This window comes from Poecilia mexicana, unplaced genomic scaffold (genome assembly GCF_051168715.1).
Source record: "Poecilia mexicana isolate PSO_F unplaced genomic scaffold, ASM5116871v1 scaffold_17, whole genome shotgun sequence".
In the NCBI taxonomy this organism is placed as follows: Eukaryota; Metazoa; Chordata; class Actinopteri; order Cyprinodontiformes; family Poeciliidae; genus Poecilia; species Poecilia mexicana.
This window is the reverse complement of record NW_028263386.1, coordinates 3,445,292-3,463,882: the sequence shown is the minus strand read 5'-3', so window position 1 is coordinate 3,463,882 and position 18,591 is coordinate 3,445,292. Positions and strand designations below refer to the sequence as shown.

Below are 18,591 nucleotides of genomic sequence, written 5' to 3'. Positions count from 1 at the left end.
AAAATCAGAGGCTTTTCAAGCATTTTCAGAAAGTTGATTATTGCTACAGACATAAAATTGGTGCTATATGATAAACAGTAAGCTCATCTGTCACAAATGAGTCACGTCTCATGCTTATTTTTCCCAAAACAACCAAGAGAGACTGTATCCGAAAGGTACTTAACTTATTGACTTGTTTATATTCAAGAGCTAAAAGTTCTTAAATAGCACTTTGGTTAAAACACACTGCATAAATAAAGTCCCATAACTCCATAACTCTAAGAGCTTCACACCTCTGAATCTATTTTTACAACATTCTACAACCACAAGCCTCAGTGAGGTTTTCTCACACTGACACACGACCAGGAAGTCCAGATCTACAGATGCACGGCTGACAGATTTTCCACCTGAGCTGTGCATCTCTGCAGCTCCTCCAGCGTTACCATGTGCTCTTTGGCTCCTTCCCTGATTAACTCTTTCCATGACTTGTCAAGTTTAGGTTTGTAGATCTCCTTTTGTATTCTACTTTTTCCACATGCTGGATTGAACAGTAACCTGTGAGCTGTTTCAAGCTTAGAAGATTATTTTAAAAGCTGATCTCTAACTTAATTTTTAATCTATTTAGTGTTTTTCTCAGTTTTAATGGGATGATTTATTTGTTCCCCACAACTATGTGTTAATTATTTTGATCTACCTAATAAAATCTCTGGTATACACTCAGTTGTATTGTGACAAAATGTGAAAAAGCTGAAGGCACTGCATGAAAAACTGCCAAAAAAGGAAAAGTTTAATGAATTTCAGCTACAACATTTTAAATTAACTTTTACAGATTTTCATAATGTCAATCCTGTCACCATAATGACCATGTAGTGTAAATCTGACACCTTCATGGCCTCGGTTACCTATCTACCGACTGACCTCAGTGTCCTGCTCTTTAAATAAGCTGAAACCAGCAGCATAAACAGGGAGGGGCAAGATGAAGGCTGGAGGAAAGGAGGTCAAAACGGAGTGAAGCTGAGACAGAGAGCGAGCCGGAGAGCCGGAGAGCCCAGAGGACGCTGTGCCAAGTCAGAAAAAAGCCTGTCAGAGCACTTAGTGCAATTAGACATGAGGCAGGCTTTAAATCTCAGAGTAAGTCTGGGACCACAGAGCTGCTGCTGATTTACATTAACAGGTTGATCAGAACCTGTTAATGTTCTGGTCGTTTTCTGAGGTAAATGTGGATTAAAGGCAGGATTTTAGGTTTTCATTGTTCCTCAGACTCAGAGACGAAGGTGACGAGTCTTGCAATCCAAAGGTTGTGGCTTTGATTCCAGCTTTCTCTTGCCACATATAGATTTGTGTTAAAAGCAACTCAGGCTTTTAGCCCTGAGTTTCCTACCAATCTGCGCATTGGTATCTGTTGGGTGAATGTGTGTCTGGTGCAAACAGTTTTTGTTGGTCATTATGACTGGAAAGGTGCAACATAAACTGTTTTGCAAAGATTAAAAAGCATTTTTTAATGGAGTTGTACAATTTACAGTGTTTAATTTAAGGGTGTTTATTCAGTGAGGAAAAGTAAGATGTTGAAAATCATCATTATTCTCAAGGCCCTATGCTCTGTAGTCCAGTGGAGTATTTCCTGTGCTGCTGCTAAATGTTGCTGTGATCCTTTGACCCTGCAGTATTCTGTGGTGAAGTGACTGCAGGGCATGTTGTTCATACACAATGCTCAGCTGCACAGAGCATTCCCCATAGAACCCTATGACATTTATCTCAGTGCACAAGAACAGACTTCCTGCAGCCAAACATATATTTCCTGGTGGCCTGAATGTTTGTTTTTGACTTGTAACACATAATGCAATTATTCATAACAAAAACCTATTTATTTTTTTTACTTCTTGGTTTAAATTATGTTCTCTGCCTATATTCTAAGTATCTATGTGACCCCTGTTGGTGTTTCTTGGTTTGAGTTTTCTGCATTGTCTTGTCTCGATAGCTTTTCTTCCTGTTTCATTTTGTGAAGCATATTCCTCGAATAACCTCTGACCTTTGACACCTGGTCATTGTTTGCTAACTGTCACACACGTCTTGTTAATCCATCACTTCCTGTATGCTCATACCCGGCTTCCTTTGGTTCACCATCAGGTCTACGTCCGTGCCATGTTTTTCATCCTACTGCCTTTTCAGTTTTAGTTTATTTGAAAAAGCAAAATTGTTGCAGTTTTTTGCGTAGAGTCACTTGCATTTATTATTTTGCATTTTATTTGGGTTTGGTTCCTACAGGGTTACTGATTGTGAAGTTCTTGTTTTTTCGTTTAAATATTTTTCAATGTAAAAAATTTATATTGGAAATACAAAAGGCAAGAATATAGCTACAAGAAGACTTCTGGCTTAAATATGATTGAAAAGCTGTGAGGGTATATTAACAGGTTACTCATTAATAATTTTAGTCAGCAAACAGGTTTTATTTTCTCTGTCTTATTTTACTTTCTTTATCTTTTCATCAAACCGCTGTATGTGAACTCTTCAGGGGTATTTGTTCTAAGTACATCTGCAAAGTTCATCACAATATTTTACATAACCAGTGATATAAAAACAAACATGGTGAATAAAACACCTGGTTCAAGTTTTCAAGAAAGTGCTCTAAAGGATGGGAGTACTTTGGTTAAGCTGAGGATGAGCAGAGATTTAAAGATTTTGGGAAGAACAGCAACACAAAATAAACACATGATGAGGTGAAGCGAAAAAAGAAAAAGAAACACCTACAGTTTGTTTTCAGAGAAGCCAGGCAGGTTTTCTGTTCGATACGTTTTTCTCTGAATGTAATATTTATATTAACCTTTTAGCGGTTTATAACTCATTAACCTGTATGAAGAAGTTGTGCAGCTGACCAAATTAAATTTGACCTCCTCCTGCTTTAATCTGATTTAATTTTGTGTGGATAATACTACTACTACTAATAATAATATCTAAATTAGTTACATTCAACACTTTGTGCTCAAACCTAATAAATGAAATTATAAACACAAGTCATTTGTAAGTTATGTAAAAACGATGTATTCTCCAGTATAATGAGAAAAAAGGTTCAATAGAAACTGATTCTTTTTCTACTGGAGTTTTTTTATTTCCAGCCAGGCTCATGGTGACGTTCTGGATACTTTGGTATTCAGTTGATTTGTAAACACAACACACACCGGCTCTCACAGCCCATCCCTTCTCTGGCTCTGGTCCGCACCATGTGTGGGATGTGACTACTCATCGCATGGTGGCCTCATTCTTTACTCTGCCCAAAAGCATCATCACAAGAGCTCATTCACTAAACTTGGCAGAGAGAAGAGGGTCCCAAGCCGAATCCCACAGCACTAGAATTAATCAGTGTGCGTAATTTCACCGTTACCTCAGTCACTGACACAGAAACGTGTGGATGCTGTTTTACATGCAATCTGAAATTTGCTAAAGCAAGATGAGCAGTTTGAGACCATCAATTTTAAAATTATTGAAATCAAAACAAACTATATGTGAAAAGAAGCTGCACAATGTTTTACAGTGAATTATGTTAATAAAAGCAGAGCAGCAGCAGCAGGAAATCCCAGCTTCCTGCCAGTTGAATGACGACAGACCAGTTCATCAGTTTAAACCAGGTCCAGTTACTTTCCATTAAGGACGACCAGCAAATAAACAACTTTAGTTGACCAACATGCAGTCTGCAGCATTGAAGCACAAAAACAACCAGAAGGCACCTTAAAGAAGCAGTGACTGATTAAAAATGTGAAACAGTGGATGGAGAGAACAGTTATCACATAATCTTGCATTTTAACTAGTTTCCAAATGTCACAGATTAGTTTAATTCCAGCATGTTAGGGATTAGCCACCAATTATTTCTTTTATGTACAACAGGAACAATACAACCACCTTCAGAAGTTCCCTACTTAGAAAATGGAGTCACTTGTTTGTGATTTAATGTCAGTTTAAATGCACAGTCTGATTTTTGCAGAATCTCTATAAATTAAAGTGTAAAAAATAAAAATCAAGCACATCATAGCATAACTTTTCAGTTAGATTTGGTTTAAATCTTTAAGTTAAAGATACACTGAATGTTACACTTTAGTTGGTCAATGTCAGTTTAGTCCATTTGATTCCATCCAGGTTGTAAATAATGTTCCACCATGCACAGGGCGGCTGTGTGTTCAGGCATTTAGCTGCATACTAATCAGGACTGAGTGCTGATTGGTAACCAGGAGTCGATGCAAACATCTCAAATGTGTTTGAATTTGACAGCAAACCTAAAGAGTTTTAGAGAAATCAATACCACAAATAGATAAAAATGAGCAGGAAAGTCGTAGGTTTATCTATCTGCAGTGAGTGTGTGTTTTTGTGTGTTTTTGTGAGACAGATGGAAAATCTAACAAATCGTGAAAATGCAGTGAGGTTATCACCTCCCATCATCAGTCATCAACACGTCCTGGTGAAAACCTGACACACCTGAAGCTGACTGAGCCGTGACACAGCGGATACAGCAGCTGCTGTAAACTCAGCCACAAAACCAGACTTCAAACCACAAGATGCAGAGCGTTTTAAAAGAATACATGATTAACATGTTTATTTAACTACAATTATTCAGATACATCAGAAGTAACCCTTCTCAAGGCTTTTTGAGGCATTTTATGAAGATGTATATAAAATATATTAATTTTCTTTTTTTATTTGATATAGATTCAAATCAGATTCACAATTGAATACAGGTCACATGATCATGTTTTGATCTAAATTGTTTAATTCTCTGGTCATTTGTTTTAACTAAGCTGCTGGAAAGTAAACTTCCTCTTCAGTTTCAAGTCTTTTGAAGCTTATAAGTTTTCAGATGGCACAAAAAAAAACGGACTTTGTGAGTCTATTTCTCTATCCACATGCTTCAGAAGCCCTGTGTGACTTCTTTAACCTTGGTTTACGTAACTGCAAGTCCTAAGATCTTTTTTTCTATTTATTTAATCTTATTTTCACCAGGATAAAAACCCACAGAGAATAATAAGGGAGTCCAGGCCAAACAGCATCCCTTACATCTTAATGATGTCTGCCCCGAAGCATACAGTGTCCCATGATATTTGATTTAGATGGATTATAATCATGCAGAAAGCTTGTGCATGGAGGGCTTTTATACAGTAACATCTAGACTACAAACACTACCTCTCCAGTAGTATTTGCTCAGGGCTTCAGATGCACACAGACATCAGTGCTTCCAGATGAGCTCAATGAGTCTGACTGCATCACTTTCACACTGGCTGCCCAGTTTTAAAGGTGCAGTTATAATTAAATCTCAGCTGCTGCCACAAGGAGCCTGTCCTAAATACAAAGACTGTCCAGGATGCACAGCAGGGGCTCTGACAACTGAGAAAGAGCATATCCCTCCACTCTCACAGCAGCCTATAGGCACACAGTGTTGTGTAACAGCCAACAATAGCACTGGTTTAACTGGTGCATGTATGTGTCCTACATGGCAAAGTACAACACGTTCTATGCATGTGGAGAGCCGATCAGTAATCACACTCTAATGAGGTTAAAGGTGCATTCTGTGCAGGCTGCAGGGATGCAGTTAGAGCATTGACTACATAAAAATCATCCAAAAGTTGAATTTTAATGGCAATCATTATTATACTGCTTTAAAAGCAACTTTTTTAGGTATTATTAACGTTATTTTTGCTCTACAAATTCAGAATTCAGTCTCTCCATCACACCATCATCTCTGTAATACTCGCGGCTCCTCACGTAGCCTGTTTGACCTTCAGTGACAGTAGACGTTAAGTCACTGAAGGTCACCGGAAGTAGATTCCAAACCCTTTCTAAATAAATAGGCAACCTCTAACAGCGACACTGAGCTGTTTTAATCTGAAAAGCTGCGCCGGATGTAGATTGTTTAATTCACATAAATTGATGTTGGTTCAGTCGTGACTCAGCTTCCGTGATGCGGGAGGAATTATTTCTGAGGCAAAAAAAAAACAAAACAGCTGACAGGAAGTTCAAACCACAACATTTTACAGCTGGTAAATGAAATGAGGGGCACTTTGAAAATTTTTATATCCATAAGAAATATATATGACTAATACATATTCTAAGTACATAACCCAAAAAATCTACATAAAAATCTTCAGAAGTAAGTTGGAGTGCAGTTAAATCCTGTCATGTGGGGTTGCGTTACTGGAACTGGAACTGCTGCACCGACTTGTGGAAATAGCAGATAATTAAGGCTCTGACATGCCGATCAGGTTCGGTGGTAACACCAAGCCCCCTGGGGGATGCGCGCGCGGGCCTGCGCCATCTGTGCATACACGCATGGCGCAGGTGACGTTGCATATTTAGAACACCTCGCATTAAAGAGCTACGACGTAATCAGTCACCTGTTGACACTGAACCCGCTTCTGCATGTATGCACGAGCCTTGAGTCACGCGGTGTTTCTGCTGTCTGCCAGAAACACCTCCAGCGCGTTTATTAAAACTTGTAGCATTTCCCTCTGCAAAGAATGCTGCAGCATCCCCGCAGAAAGCAGAGACACCGGGGGGCGAGCGCAGACTGTTGCGTAACAGTCCGGAGGACTCAGGAGCACACACTTAAATCCCTAGCAGAAAAAATATTTGATATGTAAAATATGAAAATTTATTAGGAGGAACTTCTTTCTCCTTCCCTTGTCGTGACGCGCTGATATCGAAGCACACGCTGTTCCTGCTGCCCGGCAATGCGCAATTTGGGAAGCTTAGCCAGATACATCCTTTATCGGACAAATGCCTGTCTGGAGTGTTTCTCAAATTAAAAATAAACAACTGATAGACTAAAATCAACATAAATTACGGAGAAATTATTAAGCTCTTATACTTTAATGTTTCCAGTCGGTTTAGACAGAAAGTGCCCTGATAGGCTGCTTTAGGAGCGGGTTAGATTCAGCTCTCTGATCCCGCGCTGATCCTGACTCCAGCTCCCTCTTACAGTCCAACTTGACTCTGTTACCTTGAGCATCTCCGCCGCTGGTCAGCACGGCGATGCATTTCCCAGCTCCAGAAAGATTCTCAAAAAATTTCCGGGTGTCCTGCCGCTTCGGTCCCGTCGCTCCGGCCATCTCTCGGTCTGCCCGGGGTCTCTGCGCGGCTGTCGGTGAAGTTTAGCTGAACTCCTCAGAAAGCCCACCGGAGGGTAGCACTGGGGGTATCTGTGGCAGAAGAGAGGGAGGCAGTTGAAGGGCCGCAGCGGGTACCGCCCCCCTCCTCCTCCACCTCCTCTCCAAAGATCCTACAACAGGACAGATTACTGCCTCCTTTCCTTACAAGGATGAGGATTTTCCACCGCATCTCTGTGGAAAAGTAAGAGATGGAGGGAAAAACAGCAATATATTATTTAAAAAACATTTAAAAATGTTTTCTTGTCTTAGTTTTAAACCGCAATTTTGTTCCTTTGCGTTTTAAAAACAGACGATTTAAGTAACTTTCCTGTAATTATGCGCTTCTTGCGGGTTTCCCCCGTTTCATCAGGATAATCCTTCATGTAAATTTCAAGTGGCTCAAACAGGATTCAGAACCACAATCAGCTGAAACAAGATCACAGACTGAAGAAGTGGCTGGTTTTGTTTGCTAAAATATTCTGCTTATCTGTCATCTCCACTGTCACTGCCTGTCTTATTTTTGTGGGGGGGTTTCTACATTGATATATTCTTTGAAAATGTTTCTATTTTATTCATGCAATCTTGAGACATGAATAAAACGTGTCTCCAGATGAGACACGTTTTATTGTGGTTTTGTTTTGTTCTCATACTTTTGCTGTATGTTGAAGTTGAGGGATTTAATTTTCCTTCTCAAAGATTGACCGAACATTTGTTTTCTTTGCTATCTATTTCTAATTTTTAAAAAGGTTATGTTACTATGAAAGCTTCTGTGTTACTGATCTCTTTTAAAATTCTAGACCAGGGGTCTCAAACTCAATTTACCTGGGGGCCGCTGGAGGCAGAGTCTGGGTGAGGCTGGGCCACATAAAGGATTCCACAAAAAACATTTAAGAAATATCCTCAAATGTCATCAACATTTAATTATTTCTCCAATACATGAACTGCAGGCTTTGGCTTTGAAAAAGACATGATGAGGGTGTGACAAAATTTAGGGTGCATTCACACTGCAGCCTGAAGTGACCCAATTCCGATTTTTTGTCAAATCGGATTTTTTTTTTCTTTTTTTTTTTTTTTTTTGGGCCGTTCACACTGCCTCAGATATGCGACCTGTATGTGTTCTGCAGTCTGAACGGGCAAATGACCTGAAAGTGTCCCGCATGCGCAGTAGAGGGCGCAATAGCGTCAGCGTTCTCAGTAGAAGTGCTCAGTGTTTGCGGAAGTAAACATGGAGGCTAACGGTGTAGCTTAGCTTACATATTTGAAGTTGTTGTCCAACCGGTGCAGCTTATTAACAACTTAATTCTCATTATAGTCCGTCATAGTTGTTTTTCTTCCCACTTGCGCATATCAGGACGCATAATTTGCTGAGTATCAGTAATGTTCAGTTCGGATGAATGCGGCCTGGACGTTATTTGAATCGGATACGTATCGGATATGGGTCGCATTCTAAAAGAATCCGACCTGCGCTGTTCACACCACCATGAAAAGATCAGATACATTACGTCAAAAAAAAAAAAATCTGAATTTGGTCACTTTAATCTGCAGTGTGAACGCACCCTAAGCTCATTCCACTTGGCGTCGCTCTTGTTCTACGTTTCATAGAAGTCTTTAGCCAGCTAGCAACGTATGGAGAACGTCTCGACGCGTGACGTCATTACCGCTTCTACGTGTCACAACAGCGCGGGGGACGGGTTGTAGTCGCCTTTCTCTGCGTTTGATCGTGGCATTTGTTAATGGTAGAAAGTACCGGAATCTGTTCTACACGTTTTGGAAACTCAAGTTTAATCTGTGCCCACAGAGGGCGCTGTTTTTCTGACTTCAAGTTGAACTTCCCATACAATTTTTGTGATTTTGTTAGTTACTCTCGCAGTTTAAAAAGCCATATGGCAACCAGCTACGACAAATGCATTCATCTCCAAACCCCTGCAAGAGACTAACCCTAACCTAACCCACAAAATGACATAGCTTTACAAAGAGGTAGGGCATAGATATATCACTTAAGCTTTACATGCTCCAAGATTAAAAAGTTATCAATATGACACCATTTCTGAAATTAATTCATTAAGTTGAAGAACATTATTTTAATGACCTTTAAAAAAACAGTACCATCTGCTTTGCAAATTGTTAAATGTCTCAAGGAGACCATGTGTGGCAGAGCAAAACTTTCTTGCTTTTATAAATTATGTGTTTAAGATGTCCTGAATTTACTATATTTTGTTTTTCAGCAATGATAAAAATAGAAGTTTTGGTGTTCATAATCACAGTTCCACTTTTAAATTTCTTAAACCAGTAAAAGTAATTGTAAATGTGGCAATTAAAACATCTGATTATTTATGACAAATACCAAAAGAGATAAAAACATGAAAAGAAACATAAATATTTAAAATATATCAGTGTTAATTCCTCACATACATGAGTTACATAACTGCTGAAATATAATATTTTGCTACCACCCTTCTGCTAATTTGAATTTAATTTCTGATTTCAGTTGTGGAAAAAGGAAGCAGAGTGGTAGGTCTTCATTTTTTTTATCTGCCTTTGGTTGTCACGATCTGGCATACAGAGCAAAGCCAAAGTTGGAAAGCCTCTGACGCAGGTGTCCACCTGACTGGCGGCTGAACGCACCAATCAGGGCTGCCGTCTCTTCCCGGACGGGGAGGGGAGGAAATTCCATCCCATTACAACTTCATAGCCAGGAAGTCATTCACTATCAGCCTCAACTCACAACTTTCATCACAATCCAAACACTGGAAGCACAAGGGACACGGAGAGCTGACACAGTGACTGGATATCTGGATGCAGTGATGTAACTGCTGCAAAAGGAGCTGATTGCAGACACAATAGTCTCAGATATACTGCTCAATACTTGCCATATTCAGTGACCTTGAACATGTCTGGTTCAGTATTACAATGTCAGACTGAAATGATCACGTTGGCTTTGTGTGTGAGAGGCGTTGTGGCGGCAGCTATGACTGCCGGTACAGCGTGTCCCCTCACACCTGTGGCACCAAATCAACCAGTTTCTTCATTTTTTTTACACAAGACACAATGGAAACATGGGAGCTTTGGATTCAAAGGGCCACGCTGAGGGCACTGGGTATTTGGCTGGTTTCAAAATTCTGCTTGCAGCACAAGAAGATGTCTTGTGATATAACTGCCTCTCCTCACTTCTTCAATTTTCATTCCAAGATCCAAAATGAGGAACTGCTTAAGTTATTTACCTCTAGAATTTGGGTGTCAAGTCTTTATATTTTCAACAACTTCAGTGACGCACATTTAAAACAAAAATTCAAAATCGTTTTGAGCCTATACTCTGACCTTTCCCAGACACTGATATTTTTGGAAATTACAAACTTTGGGATCTCAGTGAAAATCAGAAACAAGTTTCTTTAAACACAGAGTTTAAGTTTGGTTTGATCAGAGGGAAAATTAATTAAATAGCTGAAATTGGAAAGTTTCTTAGTTGAAACACTCCGGTTTTGAACACAGAAATGCAAATAAAAACATTTTGAAATAGAATAGTGTGTTAATGTTATTCTTGATATAACACCAAGCAGTGAAAAAATAAAAATAAAAACATTTTCACTTTCTGTCACAACATGGATTTGAACACAAGTAGAACGGCGCCACCTGCTGGTGGAAAATGGAAATTGCCTTCTAGTTTTGAGAAAATTAATTTATGCTGGCAATGAAACTCAGGGGCAAATCAGGTCAATAAAAATAGTTTATTTACAGTGGCATCAATCAGAAATCAACAAGCAGCATTGGCAGAAGCAACATCAGAGTCAACAGTTTGCATAAAGTTGGTGAACAACTGTTGGGTAAAAACTCACTAAATAAACAGTTTGAACTGGACTGTGCAGCTGCTGAGACGTTTCAGGTCAGCTCCACAGCAGAGACAATACTTCAAATAAGATTTTTAAAAATACCAAATTTGAACCTCAACACTCTCTGGTTGACTTAATATTTAGATTTACAGCATTTAATATTTTACAGTGGCCTTGGTCAAAAGGAGTTTGCAGCAGATTGTGGTGCCTAACAAAAAAAAAAAAAAAAAAACAAACACTGGAAATCTGCTTCATTTGCTTTACTATGCTTTTAGTAATGTAGACCATGATCCTGAGACTACTTTAAAGGAGAGGAATATTTTAATCAAATCTAACAAAATGTACTTATCAGAAAATCAGAAAAAGAAAAATAGCACATTTCTGACTATTTAGTTCTTTGCAAACAGCCTGAATTTTGGTTTGATTTCCTTGAAGTGAATCTACAGATGTTTTTATTTTCATGACTAAATAAATCTCCTGCAAATCAACAGGAATATAAAATCAGCTTGGCAGTTTAATGGCTGTGTGAGGAAGAGCCAGATGATATCTGCGGAGCGGTCAAAATCATCTAAGCATAGCAAGTGCTTGAACTGATGGAGATATTTTAGCTGCTTCAAATATGTTTTTGTAATTGGCTTCGGCTGTTTATTCCAAATTTAGTATTTTTTCCCCCCTAGCAATGAATACAGATTTGGAAAAAAAAAAGTAAAATTCAATATATTCTCACTCTTCTCAATTTTTAAAACATCCTTTAAAGTTTAAAGTTTTAGTTTTGAAAAAATACATAAAATTTGTTGGTATAAGTAGGAAAACCCTGATGCTATGGATTCTAAAATCAAGTCAAGTACATTTAATTAGAATCACCACATAACTCATTGAATATCTGACAATAATATTACCATAATTCATGGCCCACTGTAGTTTAATTAGCTTAAATAGCCAGATTTAATAAAATCAATTACCTTTTAAAAACAAAATCCTTTACTAATCAGGGAGTATTTCAGTACATGCAAATAATGTGATGAGAAACGGTTGGATGTGCTAATATAACAAATCTTAAGAGGTTTATCACAGCTTGTAAAGTCTCATTTTTTGTGAGGAAACCTAACATTCCTGCTTTTAAACTGCATAAAGTGGAGCATCACCAAGTCAGCAGAGTCCGACACACCAGGTACTCTTTAAAACCTTACAACTAAACACCTAACAAAACAAAAAAATCAAAAAGCTAAGGCATTACTCTATGCATATTTACATGAAATACAGTTGTACGCAATCGATAACAATATACAAAATTATCCAGTATGTATTCTTGTCTCAGTTTAAATCAAGATAAACAGTTTACCTTCATATAAGACATCTGGAAAAAATGTACACGAGTGTTCATCTTCACCGTGATCTCACTGAGTGCTTCAGACATTCAGAACATTTCTATGGCCTAGGTTTAATCTCTGAGGTTTTTCATGTTATCATGAGGGTAAAGAACAAAGTAATAGTTGCCGCACCAACAGGGAGACAAAACTAAATTCCAACTTTCTTTACAGTGTTCCAGTTTTCATTTCCCAGTTTTCCTCATGCTACAGAATGTTAAGCAGGGAATTCAAGAAAAACATGTTGAATTTAAACAGTTTCCTTCACAATTAAAAGCTTATTAAGAAAAAGCACCTAATGAAAAGCACCGAAACTAGCTGAGCTATTCCCGAAACATTCCTGACTTTCAGTTTGAATTGTAAAGGCTCTTAGTCAAATAGTTTGAGGGAAAAGTAAAATAAGTAAATAAAGCTTAAGTAAATGCTGAATCTTTAACGATGTATTTTCATTGAACAAGCATCTAAAGTAAGTATAAACAAAAAGATAAAATGACAAAATACAAAAGCATGTTTAAATTTGCTTTTAGAGTTAGATTATTCTAAACTAGAAAAGTCACTACGGAGGAGTTTTGTTGTTTATTGTGGGTAAAGGAGATCTAACTGCAAGTATAATTAAATTAAAGCAAAAATATAACATAGTTATAAAATTGTTAACATTGTTGTCATGCCCTCCAGTGGCAGTTGAACACTACAGATTTCAGATTCAATTTAAGATTAAAAGTTCAAAAGGATAGGATGTGTCACATCATCTACTTTGGCATATTTAAAATTGCTTTTTATGCAGCCCAACTAGCTGATTATGTGGAACATCAAGTCCCATCAGATCTTTGAAGGATGAATGTTGCTTTTGGTTTGAATAGTGTGGAAGTTATGTTACTTTTATCACAGTCTGTGTGATTTTTCTGTATTTAGCGATAATCGGGGAATAAAAGCTTTCAGACAGTTGTAAGCTGAATTTATGACAAACTACATATGGCATTCAGTTTCACTTTCAGTTTCAAACATGCAACATCTGCAAGCTAATGAATCTTCATCAGCACAGACAAAGCATTTGCATAGTATTACATGAGATAAGACATGTTATCAATGTCGTGTTCCATTATTTGAGTAGCAATGAATATCATGATAGTGACGTGTATGTATGAAATAAACCCAATGTGAGAGCTAACAATGCAGAGTTTTGACAAATCAAAAAAATATATATAAATAAATCAGTATTTGAGATTATCTGTGTGAAAACTGTTAAATGCATAGAAAAGCAATGATGGAGCATTATTTATCTAAAACAGTGTTCCTCAGCTGCTGCTCTCTTCCACATGCAGGACACACTGTACTGGGGCAGAAACAAAAATATCTACAACATATAAAAGCTGTTCCTCACTGACGAACTGAACACAAAATTTTAAAAAAGTGTGGAGTTTTGTTGGTTGCACATGCATTTAAGTCACAATGACAGAAAAACAATTACTATGCGTGAGCAAATTTGGTCAAAACGCAACAAGTCAGAATAAAACACAAGTTGTGACATTTTTCACCGCTACATGCTAACAATTAGCATCTGAACAGTGCTATTTAGCTAAAGGCTAGCACTGCCCATTACAGAACAACTGAGGCTTTTGTCTTTTGTTTGTTTCAAACTTCATAATAATACATCCACCAGGAAGTTTGTTTGAATAGAAAGAGACAGTGTGCTTAGTTTAACCTATGGCATATTTCTACTCTCTGTCGATCATCTATGAAAGTCCAAACTGCTGCTTCATGATACCACTTAAGGAAAAGGGGTGATACAGATCTATGTACACTATTTATACACGTAATCAATCAATCGATTGATTGATTTTGATTGATTGATTGATATTTATACACATTCACCTTTATTTGAAAAGTCATTAAATAGGGGACACATGTCCTATGTACTACAGCAGTTCAAATATATATTATTTTTAAAATTAACATCAACGAGTACCATTTCAAAAGATCTTAAAGATATAATTGATTTTCTTCCATACAAATAATCTAAAACATCTTTAAAACTATAAATAACTGTAAAATCTTTCATATAGTTTTCCTTTTACGTTCAGTCGGGCTCTAAAATAGAACCAGGAGTTTAAAAAAAAATCAAAAGATTCATGTCATACATCTCTACAGTGTGAAATTGTGACAGTTTGAGTTTCACACACATACACACCAACACACACATAGTAGTCAAGCAGAAACATTTCACCTCAGACTAAAGGATCAAACCTGGGAAACTGGACCACCTCCTTACAGCAAACAGCCACTGTGAGCAGCTCGTCTATAGAGGCTTTTACCATGTGTGTCATTAAACTGACTACCTAAAAGCTTTTGTATGTAAAGTTTATGTGCTGGTTTTACAGCAGCAATTCATGAGCCAAAATATTCAGCAAGAAAATGTACATATATGTTTTAAAAGATGCCAAAATCCACATTCTGGAGACAAAAAGCTCCTTTTTGTGCTGATTCAGCCCAAAAAGGCCATTGGATGTTTTCGTTTATTGGTTGAATAAGTGCCAGTGAAATCCTTCTTCATCATAAAGTTAGGTGGTATCTGTTCAGTTGTGTGTTCAGTTCAGTTAATTACAATGGAAAAATGGAAGCTAAATGGAATATTTTAACCCAGAGATAAAGACTAAAATGTGTTCCTGAAGACAGAATCAGAAATATAATGACTGTCCTACAGGTGTGTTTGCTGCCAGAGTGGTTCAGATGACAGTTTTCATGGTATTTCAAACTGTTTGATTTGATGAACAACTGGAACTAGGCCAGTCTGAGTGAAGTTCAGAAGTTTTTCTTCCATCCTCGGTCCTCTGAAATGAATGTAAGTATTTCCTCTAAAACCTTCACACTTCTCTGTGAGTTCAGAGTGTCTGTATTAGCTGGGGTCCGAGTGTCATACCGTGTCCCAACTGAGGCCGTGGTCAGCAAAAGTTCTACAAAAAACACAGTGAAGAAAGATTACTGAATAATTAGAAATGCTACATTTTGTAAATATTTATTGAACTTTTTTTAAATAGCATATAGCTAAGTAAAGGGAAAGATTACAAAGGACAATGTTCTTACTGCAAGATGACAATTTGTACCAAACAATATTGGTTCTTTTTCATTTATATTGGAAATAATAAAAGGGAGACTTTGAGGGTCACTTATGCAAAAGAGCTCTTTTACTTGGTACTACTTCTGTGTGTATTTTTTAAGATTAAGAAAAGAATGGAAAATAATACTCACAGAATTGACATTGTTCTCTTGGGTCAACATATCGATTCCTCCAAACTGTTCCAGCATCAGGCTGCTGTCGCCCACCTGCACCAACAGTGACATAGACAAGCCCACTTACATCTCCTCAGTTACTTATATGTAAAAAACAACAACACAGGGTTCATACACAAGACTGGATAGATTTTACGCCCAACAAACTGCTGAAACGTCGAAGCTTTTTAAATGTGAAGCAGTGATTTTGTCACCTGTTCGTTCATGGAGCCCATCTGTCCCGCCACTGAACTCATGTTGCTGCTGCTGGCCATGGTGACTCCCAGGTTCATGTTGCTGCTGCTGTACATTCCACTGGATTGAGTCGAGTACTGAGACTGGGACTGCTGGGAGTACACGCTGAGAGAAGAGCAGAAAAGTGATGCAGGGCTTTAAGAAAGCCTGGCTGTGATGTCGTTGACCTGGAGAAGCTGCTGCTACCTGTTGCTGGTGGAAATGTTTGCAGGCTGCGACCATCCGTTTAGGTCGGCACTCGTCTGGTAGCTTGGCGGTCCGCCCTGGTTTGCCGCCTGGGCTTGGGTTTGCGTTTGGCCCTGGTTCTGCTGCAGCATGGGGCTCTGACCCTGCCCCATCCTGGGGGACAGCAGAGGGCTCTGTGGCGTGCCAGCCCCACATGGAAAGCATGACGCCGGGTCCTGGTGTTGTTGCTGACTCATACCTGCAAAAACAGAAAACATAAGATGCAGGTGAGCTCAAGTTCAACATATAAACAACATATAAAAAGAAGTTTTCAGTTCATGATTTGTAGAAATTATATTAATTGGAATATCTGAGCAAAATACACAAAAGATTGTGACTGATTTAAATCACTAGCATCCAAAGAGCAAATATGTGATAAAGTCACATTTTTTTTATATATAAAATGCTTTACGTCATAAAAACTTCATACAATCATCAATTATGAAAGAAGCAATAAACATTACATGTTGTCAAATATCATCAAAATCACGAAGCAAAGGCACAGCATATATATTGATCAATGTTTCACTTACTACTAATCAAAGACAAATCTAATCAGGTGGGTTTTTAATTCAGATTTTAAAGAACTCAATGTTTCGGCTGTTTTGAAGTTTTCTGGAGGTTTGCTCAGGAAGGACTTTAGGACTGCTGTGATGAGCTCTATCGTCCAGGTTTTAGTCAGAACGCCAGCAGCAGCGTTCTGGATCAGCTGCAGCTAGAGGATGATTATTTTTATTTTAGGCAGACCTGTAAGGACACTCTTGAAGTAATCAATGTGACTAAAGAAAATTCATTTTTTTATGCCTGGAAATGTTCTTCTGGTGATAAAACACTGGTTTTATGTGACTCTGAAGGTTAAGGTCAGAGTTCGTCACCCAGATTTCAGCTTGATCTTTAGTTTCTATCTGTAGTAACTGAAGCTGTTTGACTCTAGATCAGGGGTGGGCAGTTCCAGGACTGGAGGGCCGGTCTCCTGCAACGTTTAGATGCATCTCTACTTAAATAATGAGGTCGTTAGCAGAAGTCTGGAGAACTTGACTGCACTGAGGACGTGATTCAGCTGTTGGATTCAAGTGTGTTGGACCAGAGAGACGTCTAAGAGTTGCAGGACACCGGCCCTCCAGGACCAGGATTGCCCACCCCTGATCTAGATCACCACCACCAACTGTAACATTATCCTCCATAAAGCACATAATTAATCCAATACCTGAATTGCTGAACTGGAAGGCACTGTGCTGTGACGGTGGGCTCATTACGCCGCTGTATTGCCCGCCTACATTTCCCATCATGCCCTGGCTTGCCAGGAGATGACTCGGGGAGAGAGAGGAGGAGAAGGGGCTGGAGGAGCCAGGATGAGGAGGAGGAGGAGGAGGAGATGACAGTCCTGTACCGTAACCAGAGGCCGGGTAGGGGAACCGCTGCATGCTGCCCTGCGGCACCCGGGGGTTGACACCCCCCATGGGCATCGGCGAGGGAGCAGCGCCCCCGCTGGGCATGTTGGGCGGCAGGTTGATGCCCTGAGTCCGCATCATCATGGCACGCTGCTGATGCGCGTGGTGCTGCTGCCGCTGACGCAAGTGGTTGCTGAGGTACTCGCGCTGACGCTGCGCCAGCATGTGGGCGTTGACAGGTCCCTGATGGAGCAAACACAGCCGGGTCATTTCTGGCATCACCACAAAACAGGAAGAGGAAACAGTCTGCTAGGAAGCACTGCACAGGAAGTTCACCGCAAAAACACTAAATCTTACCGAGTATTTTTGGTCTAGTGCAAATATCTCAGTATATTTGAAATAAAACAAACTTATAGGTAACATATTTTTTTTGCATTGCTGTTAAAAAAAATGTGGCTGAAGGCTGACATTCTTTTTACAAATAAAAATCTGAAAAGTGTGGTTTGTATTTGTATTCAGCCCAATCAATGTTTCGTAAAACATGTGATAACAACTGGAAGGTTGGAGGAAAGGGGCATTTGTGAACATTAGTTTTTAAGTCTCGTCACAGATTATTTGTTGGATTTAGGTTTAGATTTTGACTGGAAAACTCTAACAGATGCATTTTCCTTGATCTAAACCATTTCACTGGATCATCAATGCTCATGGCTGCACCATGACAAAATGTGGAAATGTTTAAGATGTAAGAACTGTAGGGAAATAAAAGTCACAGGGGAGAAGATGGTTAAGGTTTATGTATGCAAGCAGCTGACCTGGGTCGATACATTAGATCTTAGAGGTAGATTCATATTTCCAACTCCACCCATCTGGTTCATCACTGGCTGACGGTTCTACAGAAGACACAAAAACCCAAAGCTTTAACAGAACCAAGACTTCATCAGACGGCTCTGTGTGAAGGCCACAAACTGTCTACCATAGCTAGTAAAGTTTAACAGAAATCTCAGTCATAGACCTCAAATGATGAAAAGACATGAAGCCCATTAAATGTTGAAAGACATTAAAATCATACAGGAAGATTTTTCCACTTGACCAAAAGCTAAAGGGGGATTTTTGTTTTGACTAGAAACAGGTTGTCAAAATTCTGCTCATGATT

At 38.8% G+C, this 18,591-nt stretch overlaps 2 protein-coding genes across 7 annotated transcripts in view; both read right to left on the bottom strand.

Annotated features, from left to right (window-relative positions):
* The window catches only part of LOC106905191 (ATP-dependent 6-phosphofructokinase, platelet type-like), a 29,136-nt gene extending 21,926 nt beyond the window's left edge, over window positions 1–7,210 (bottom strand). For 2 of the 4 annotated variants that reach the window (XM_014969854.2, XM_014969856.2), the window contains exon 1: window positions 6,959–7,209. In XM_014969854.2, coding sequence (XP_014825340.2) covers window positions 6,959–7,067 — 109 coding nt within the window. In that variant the 5' untranslated portion in view covers window positions 7,068–7,209. Of the gene's footprint in view, window positions 1–6,958 lie in introns of all 4 variants that reach the window. The other 2 variants (XM_014969853.2, XM_014969857.2) reach the window with 2 other exon arrangements.
* A 3,602-nt stretch (window positions 7,211–10,812) lies between these two features.
* Window positions 10,813–18,591, bottom strand: part of LOC106905193 (nuclear receptor coactivator 2) — a 52,442-nt gene continuing 44,663 nt past the window's right edge. For all 3 annotated transcript variants that reach the window (XM_014969861.2, XM_088014343.1, XM_088014342.1), the window contains 6 exons: window positions 18,251–18,328; window positions 17,255–17,681; window positions 16,009–16,246; window positions 15,783–15,927; window positions 15,547–15,621; window positions 10,813–15,251 (listed from right to left, as the gene is read on the bottom strand). In XM_014969861.2, coding sequence (XP_014825347.2) covers window positions 15,240–15,251; window positions 15,547–15,621; window positions 15,783–15,927; window positions 16,009–16,246; window positions 17,255–17,681; window positions 18,251–18,328 — 975 coding nt within the window. In that variant the 3' untranslated portion in view covers window positions 10,813–15,239. The remainder of the gene's footprint in view (window positions 15,252–15,546; window positions 15,622–15,782; window positions 15,928–16,008; window positions 16,247–17,254; window positions 17,682–18,250; window positions 18,329–18,591) is intronic.